We start from the raw sequence: 8891 nt of genomic DNA on the forward strand, positions 1-8891 counted from the left end.
CTATTAGATTGTTGCTTTTTGCAACATACATAACAGCCATTCTGGTTTAGGAAGAGTCACATTTATCATGTACATCAAAGCAAACCAACACGCCTTATACTGTCATTCCTTATATTCAGAGAAGTCTAGGAAAGAAAAGAAAGTGTGATGTCTCTTGAAGGGATGCCAAAGGAAATTCCACCATTGTGCCATTGTGTCATTGAGACCACCAGAGGTGAAGACCCTAAAACATATGCACCATGACGTCTCTTCAAAGTGGAGGGAGAGTGCCAGAAATAGTCTTGTAAACAAGATGAAGTGGAGAATGGATTTTGTTTATGTAAAAGTACAGTAGTCTTTGCTGGGCTGTGGTGGTGCACGCCTCTAATCCCAGCTTTTGGGAGGCAGAGGCAGAAGTAAATGGATCTCTGTGAGTTCAAGGCCAGCCTGGTCTACAAGAGCTAGTTTCAGGACAGTTGGGACGGTTACACAGAGAAACCCTTTCTCGAAATCCCTCCTCCCCCCAAAAAAGGAGAGAAAAAAGTAAGGTAGCCTTCTAAAGCTAATTAGCAATTGTCTCTCTCCCATTAAAGGGGTTCAAGACCTCTCCTTGAGAACATTTTACCTCTAACATAATTGACAGAGAGGTAAAGAGGCACAGATTTTTAAAATATCTGTTCCAAGCCGGGCAGTGGTAGCACACACCTTTAATCCCAGCACTTAGGAGGCAGAGGCAGGAGGATCTCTGTGAGTTCAAGGCTAACCTGGTCTACAAGAGCTAGTTCCAGGACAGCTAGGACTTTTACACAGAGAAACCCTGTCTCAAAAATAATAATAATAATATGTTCTATAAATCTTTACTGGTGGCCTTCCAATACAATGTATTCTTTCTAGCGTAGTGAGGAGCCACACAATTAGACAACTTGTTTTAGACTTGAAGAGATTATGCACGTAAGGAGACAAAGTGCTCGCCTTCTGAACATCTGCAAGAAGCAGCATGGCTCGTTATTGATAAGCAGGGCTTTGTTTCTCCCGACGGCATTAATCTGAGTCAACAACCCACTTGTGCCTCCTCTTTGTGCTTATATCCGTACCTAACTTGCCCATTCCTTCCCAGGGTTCTCTAAACAATTTCAAACTTAGCATCTTCCCACAGAAGGGCTTACCCAGAGCACAGTAAATGGATTTCTGTCTTGCTGTCTTACAGTCTTTCCTCGTGCACCGCTCAGAAAGCTGGGCGCTCGAATGAATTTACCTCAGAAATACTTCAGTCATTCAGGCTCTAGCTACAGTCAAAATGTCTCATGGCCTTTTTATTGGTACCTTTGCTGTCTCTGTGCCTTTATCTTTAAAATAAAATGACATTTTTGCCAAATGTATGCAACCACCCGTAGGAAATAGGACTAGCTCCCCCATCAAACCCTGCTGCGGATTTCAGTGTTGGCATGGACGACCCCTACGCTCTGCCTACGTCCTTCTCTCTCTTCCCGGAGTCAACAACTGAAACCATACCAAAGCGGGGCTAAGGGTGAACTCGGAAGACCTTTGGCAGTTCCCGCTCTATATCAGAAAGTTCCTAATGAAAGAATCGATACCAAGAAATGTCAGATGAGCTTTCTGGCCTACGATAGTGTAGGTGGTCGGACATGCTATCAGTTACTCTCCTGTACGGTCTATGAAAACCTCAGCCCCCCTCCCCCTGCAAATGAGACTTTCCCTGCCTGAACTTTCTTCATAATCATTTTATAAAAAGTGTATTGCCCTTAGTACATGAGGTTTTTTTTTTAAGTATTTTTTTCCAGCTCAGAACCTGTCTTTACTCAAATTAGAATTCACTCTCTAACATCCCTTGAGCTATGGTGTGACTGACCAAGTGTTGTTCTTAAGTGAGTCCGTCTGTTCTTACCACTAATCATTGACTGACGTTTGTTTCAACCAATGAAGCCTCTCGGCTTTTCTGTGGTTAACTGCATCTGCAAATGATCGATTTTCTTGCAATTTGTTGCCAGCTACCATACATGCCTGCATACATGCTTGAGGCATAAGACTGAAGGTTGTCAACCGTTCACTAACCAGCCATGAAGTCAATCTTCTCTTTCCCTGGAGAGGGAAGCACACCGTGTGACTTCTCTGCAGTCCCAGGGCCTGTGTGGTGGGCCGTGTGGTCGGGCCATGTGGTGTGCAGTGTGGTGTGCTGTGGATCCGGATCGATACCCGCCCATGCTCTCCTCTCTCATGCCGCTAATTTCTATGCCTCACCTTTAGGGGGAGGAAGCCAAAACCATCCCTGGCAAATCCGTCACGGAAGAACAATTTACTGATGAAGAAGGCAACCTCATCACCAGAAAAGTAATCGCCATTGAGATTTCATGCTTCCGGGGAGTTTAAATGCCCTGCATGAGAAACAACCCTTGTATGCGATAGGTTTATAGCGCCCCCTCGTGACCACAGAATAGTCCCTACTTCTCTCTGTTGCTTCCAACAGATCACTCGGAAAGTAATAAGACGGATTGGCCCACAAGAGAGAAAGCAGGATGAACTGGTAACGTAGCATGGTTACCAAGGAGAAAAGTAGAGGGTAGCATTCTCTGTGATTTCCCTGGGAAGCCTTGCTAACAGAGTGGCTGCTGCAGTGTGGAATCTTGGGAGTGTTGTGCTGGCTTCTTCTGACATAGGCTTTGTACAGGGATCCAACCCCTTTTCTTCATACAACGTCTGAATGTTACATACTTACTGCTGTCAGAATGGCCACAGAGATAAGTGCATTTGTTAGGGATGATGTTCCACTTGGAAAGAGAAAGAAGAAGGTAGAATTCTTGGCCATCAACAGCCCCCCTTGAGAGGATCCGTCCACCTTTGGCCTTGAGTTGGGTGCCTGTCTAGGAAACTGAGGGAGGACACTGTTTGTTAGGGTAACAGAGGGTCTGGCTCACAATTCTCACATCAGGTCTATGTGGTTGTCCTGGCCACCACATTCTGTATAATAATAATAATAACAACAACAACAAAACTAAACTCCACTGTTACATCGCACTTTATGCCGCCCCATGTCCAATGTGCTAATAATACAGAAGCCAACTTGCAACTCTGAATATGGCTCACCCAATGAACCCTGTCCTACCAAAGGAGACATCTTGCTATTATGCTTTGATGTTTCCCAAATCTTTATCATATTTAAAGGCAGAAAGTGAAGTGTTATGTATTATGTTTACATAAGAAAAAAGCAAGCTGAAAAGTACTGAGGATCAGGTGAGGAAGGAAAAGGAACCCCCTCCCCCCCAACCACAGGCCTCCTGTTAAAGGAAAAACTAAATGAGCCTCACCCTCCAAGAAGTACGCCCCTGACAGTCGGGAAAGACAGCCCCCACCTGTGGAAATCCATGCTATCTTGGTCCAAGAAGGAAGAGGACAGCGTTGGTAGTCACATAAACTAAAGAGAAGCAGTCAGACCACCCATGGCATTCGGTTCCGGCTTGGTGCTTATTTGAGAAGTCCTCATCGTACTCCAACAGACTGGTTATGGTTTTGCTGGCTGATAAAAATCATGATCGTAACAATTGGGGTTCGGGTGTCTTGTGCGTTCTTCCATGGTCTGTGGGAAGCGGCCCGGTTGCTCTATGAAATCATTAACCCCCCCGTGCTGCCAAGTCTCGTTGTGCTGTAGCGTTACCTTGAAAGTGCTGTCGCATGCCGTGGCCGTGGCGAGCTGGCCTGTGCAGTCAAGCCAAGCAGGTCGACTTGTCTGTCTGAGGATGCCGAGTGGTCTAGGACTCTTACCACTTCTCCTTCCTCACGCAGCCTCTGGGGACCAGCGTGTGAACTGCTTCCAGTCTCCACCGCAAGCATGTAATGTGTGCTCTCCTTTAGCAGGGAGAAGGCTATAAACTGAAGACGAAGAAAGAAATTCGGAACGTGGAGAAAAAGACCCACTAGGGACAGTGACGTCGCTCCAGGTGGGAAATGGCCTTTTGTCAACAGTGAACCTTTTAAAGTCTTGAGAATTTTTCTAGATTCTCCAAATAAACAGGCGATTCGCATCTTTCATTTCTCTGATTTCCCTGGGACAAACTCCAAACTGGTCCCTGTTCTTTTTCTGTATATGAGTACAGATGTCGATGTGTGTGTTTATATGTACATGTTTCTACACATGTATATGTACATATACACATATGCACATTAAACCTTAACTCCAGTTGGGTTTATAAAAATTCTCCATGTGTATGGCATCTGCAGAAGCAGATGTTGTTAGGATCCGAGTCTCCTACCTTCTTACCATGAGGCTTCCATAACAGGCAGCAGCCATATCCAGTGGGAAGATTGCCAGACCAACACAGTTCCAGCGGACTGTGCTCAAAGTTAGCAGTGCTGGTTAAAATACAGCTGTCGCCAAGTCTAGGTTAAATTAATAGAATCTGATACGCAAACGTTTATTTTATGTAAGCCTAGACACAAGAGGTTGATCATATGGGCTTTTTAGAATTTAAATATTTAGTGAGCTGTATTTACATTTGTTTGGACTTTGCCCCTGTTCCGCTTAACATTATTATTATATTTCTGGATTTCACATTGTTCTTTCTCAATACACATTCAATCAGAAAGCTAATTTGGGGTGAGACGACAGTTTCGGAAAGTTACGTCCTCGGGGTCACTCCTTTCCTTTTAGCCCCTGGGTCAGTTACAAAGAATGGGTCTAGTCTCATTTTCTTGCCAACAATGAACCCTGACATTTGAGTGCAGAAATAACCTCATTTTAGGTACCGAAGGCTCTGATAGATGTTTATTTTATTTTTGAGATGGGGTCTCTTGGATCCCAGGCTGGCCTTGCACTTCGTATGTACCTGAGAATGACCCTGAACTCCCAATCCTCCTGCCTTCCCCTCCCGATTGCTAGGATTCCAGGCCAGCAGCATGCCACACCACATACAATTTATATAGTATTTAGGATCAAACCCAGGGCTTCATGGGTGTTAGGGAAGCATTTTACATCTGAGCTACATCTCCACCCTCCCAGGTAGACCCTTTCAGTATCTGCTCTACAGTGTCTTTTCTTTGCCTTCTGTGAGGCTGTCAGTGACCTCGGAAATCCCATAATCCCTGCTGCCCTAGACTCACATTGTGGACTCTGGGTGGGAGCCAGTCCTCATGTTGTGGCCACTGATGAGATTGAAAAAGGAAGAACCACAGATGTTCTGGAAACAGGATTCTATGCGTGTTTCTTCATGGCTCTTTAGTTCCCACAGCCTCCCCTCTTGGATCGGTGCCATTCACATTGCTGTAACATAAGGACCAGGCAGAACTAGGAAATAAACCCTAACAGGCTACCTCCAGAATGCTCATTCTTGGGACTCACAGTAGACCTGAGCTGGCAGTGATGGGAGGGTCCCCAAAGATAGAAGTAAGCTGAGCTTCAATGACTCGAGTTACTCACCTGTAGGGATTCTGGTCTTCACCCTACAGCCAAAAGGAAAAGATTAGCTGTGAGGGGTAGCAGCTCCACCACTGAGCCTGACATAGCCCATGGCCTCTGGAGAGCTCTTACTTTGTAGTCCAGGCTAGCCTAAACCTTGCAATAGCTAAGTACTTGGGTCACTGGCTCAGTGGTAGAGTACTTCCCCAGCACACATAGGCTCTGTCTGGATTCGATCCCCAGCAGCCCACACACATACTCGTGTACCCTTTCCTGAAAACTGAGAAGTGCATGCAGGTAACCCTAACTTTTTAAAAAGATTTTTATTTACTTATTTATTATTTATATAGGGTTCTGCCTTCATGTATGTCTGCAGGCCAGAAGAGGGCACCAGGCCTCATTACAGATGGCTGTGAGCCACGATGTGGTTGCTGGGAATTGAACTCAGGACCTTTGGAAGAGCAGCCAATACTCTTTAACCACTGAGCCATCTCTTTAACAGCTAGGACAGGACACGGTGGCTATCAGTAATTTCCAATGGTAGTCATTCTGAGCTTGGGAGATCTCCTTGTGGCCGTTGGTGGCACAGCGGAGACAGTCAATCTGGGTGCTGAGTAGTTAACCAACTATATGGGTTTGGTCAAGTTACCCAACTTGTATGTTGTCCTTTCCTCAGTGGAATAGGGAAGGGGCTTGGAATGAAGCCTGGATGAGTTACCCTCCCTCCTCGTAGAAGGATAATATTAACACATCGCAAAGTTGTTTTAGAATTCAGTCGGTTCATATGTGTAAACAGCCTAATAGCAGTGACTGCTGAGCCCCTAGGACTCTCAATTAGGAGGCACCATTATAAAAGTATTAGGAGAAGCAAAAAGGAAATAAGAATAGCAGCTTGCCACGCCAGGCATAATGGTGGCAGTCGGGAGAAGTCACAGCAGCCGAGCCACCAGCCCCTTTCTAAAGTGAAGGTGGTTTACTAAATTCACTGTCAGTGCTTCTCATAAGTAAACTGAGGCAGGAGGAGGCAAAGCTGACGTGAACACCACGCCCTCTCCCCTCCACAGACAGAAGGAGTTCATGCCACTCAGGCCCCCATCTCAGGACATTTTCCCAGAACGCACCGAAGGTACAGATAGCTCTCTGTCTGTTTTCCTGAAATGTGGTGGAGACAGAATTGAAGCCAGGCAAGTGTGGCTCTTGGCCCTTGCTAAAAACTCTTGCCGTTTTAATTACCTGTGCAGTAGGGGACATAATACTGCCCTGTTATTAGGACTGATGTAATTCACTTCAAAACAGTGCCAGAGATGTAATAAACACATAATAAAAATGAAAGAAATGTATTTTCTTTCTCTTTAAAAAATATGTATCTGTCTGTTCTTAGTATGTTTACTTTTGCCTGCTGGCTCTGTAGCTTCAACTGTTTTTAACTCGTCACTGGGCAAGAACAAATTCAGAAAGGCCCCATTTATTGCTTAGTTGGAGAGGAAATCTGTTCTGAGCTGGGAGCTATTTTAAACTAAGTTTTCAGTCAAGTGTGCTGGTGCAGGTCAGTAATTCTAACACTTGGGAAGACAGAGGTAGGAAGGCCAAGAGTTCAAGGCCAGCCTTGGCTACGGGAGACTCGGTCTCCAAAAAGAGAAAACTAAAAGAAAAGCAAACCTTAATTTTAGATTATGGTTTCCTATTGTAATGAAAATTATTGTACTTAAAAAAGAAACATGGGCCAGCAAGATGGCACCATAAGAAAAGTGCTTGCCAACAAGCCTGATGTAGTTGTTTGAAGTTGTAGTTGAGTGACCACCATAGGCTTATATGTGGATGCTTGGTTCTCAGTTGATACAACTGTTTGGGAAGGATCAGGAAGTACATTACTGGGGTGGACTTTGAGGTTTCAAAAACCCACACTATTCCCAGTTAGCTCTCTTGTGTGCGCTCTCTCTCGCTCCTTCCCGCTCTTCCCCCCCCCCAGTCTCTCCCTCATGCTTGTGGATCAAGATGTAAGTCCTCAGTCTATCTGAGAGCCTGCCTGCCTGTTGCCTTGTTCCCTGCCATGAAGGTCTTGAGGCTCACCCCTCTGAAATTTGAAGCCCCCAATAAACTCTTCTTTAAATTACCTTGGTCACGGTGTCTTAGTGCAGCAATTTAGAAGTAACTTGAGACACCCGACGACCTGAGTTCAGTCCCCAGGACCCACATGACAGATGGACAGAACCAACTCCCACAAGCTGTCCTCTGACCGCGACACGTAAGCTGTGCCATGTACACATATATGCAAACACACGCTAAGTTAAAACATAACGCAAACTTTAAAGGACTCAAAGGAAACATTCTTAGACATATGGTAAAGAGAAGGGAGGTGGGGAGGACTGAGGAGCAGGGCAGATGGGGGAGGGGTGAATGGAAGAACAGCAGAATTCTCTGTTGCACAGAGCAGGTTCCCTGGAATCTGGCACGTGAGGTGACCTGCAAAGGTGGATCCCCAGGGTCTGCCCTTCCTAGGGACAGGATTTAAAGGGCACTTGACGAATAGGGAGGAATTCCATATGTGCTGATTTGAGAAGAAACGCCTAAGTATATTCGCACTCAGGAGCAACAGAAGGTAATTTGGAATGCTCTGTGTAGCCTACTCCCAAAGTAGGCCTAGGGGCAAAGAGTGGTATCAGCAGCACCTTAGGTCTTAGAAACTAATGTCTAAGCTTATACTTATCTACAAAACTAGAAGCCTTGTGTGCAGGTCATCCCAGATGGCAATGCACACATTAAACCTCAGGAAGCATGCCTCCAGCCCATCGAACACTGGAGCCAACAGACTAGTCAGAATGGGGTGGTGGTTGTTGTTTTCAACGCTGGCCCATGTGGCTGTGGTCTGAACTTCGGGACTTATTAAACCCTACTGTGCAGCCCAGTTTGAGAACCAGGGAAGAATGTGACTTCAGTAGAGGATTTGGGACTTAAGTTCCCAGTTGTGCACTGGGCTGGACTGCTGAGGGCTGCAGGTATGGAAGGAAAAAAAAACCTGAGTATTTCCAGAGGCCTCTAAAGGGGCTCTCAGTTCTGTACTCCAACCACCTATACTGGACCTGGAGCTGTGATCTCTAAGTATCAGTTAAAATGTTTCTTAATGTGAAAATAAATTAGTGTAATAGTGTGGACATGGCCGTGAATTTCTTCCACCATCACATACGAAAGGATATACCAAACTCATGGAAACGTCACTCCTTCCAATGAGTCTAAGTCCCTTCCGTTTATTACCTACACTCAGACGGGGGAGCTGATTCCAAATTCTCTTTCTGCAATGTCATCTGCAATGTGCTCACAATATCCCATCCATCAGAGGGCGCTCTCATCACACTTCATCTTCTAGCAGTTGCTTAGCCAAGGTTCTTATCCTCTTTACCCGACGCTGTTCTTGGTGTAAAGTGTTTATTTATATGAAATGTTATCCATCCACTAGCATTCCTAACCCACGGGGTCGGAACCCACATTCTGGCTGCCTGACTAAGAA

The 8891-nt window shown here is 45.5% G+C and overlaps 1 protein-coding gene across 1 annotated transcript in view; it reads left to right on the forward strand.

Moving 5' to 3' along the window:
• The window catches only part of Ank3 (ankyrin 3), a 299577-nt gene that overhangs the window by 285495 nt on the left and 5191 nt on the right, over positions 1–8891 (forward strand). The window contains exon 42 of the mRNA XM_026785393.1: positions 3847–3932. Within this exon, the coding sequence (XP_026641194.1) occupies positions 3847–3912 (66 nt within the window). The 3' untranslated portion in view covers positions 3913–3932. The remainder of the gene's footprint in view (positions 1–3846; positions 3933–8891) is intronic.

Source organism: Microtus ochrogaster, linkage group LG2, assembly GCF_000317375.1.
Source record: "Microtus ochrogaster isolate Prairie Vole_2 linkage group LG2, MicOch1.0, whole genome shotgun sequence".
In the NCBI taxonomy this organism is placed as follows: Eukaryota; Metazoa; Chordata; class Mammalia; order Rodentia; family Cricetidae; genus Microtus; species Microtus ochrogaster.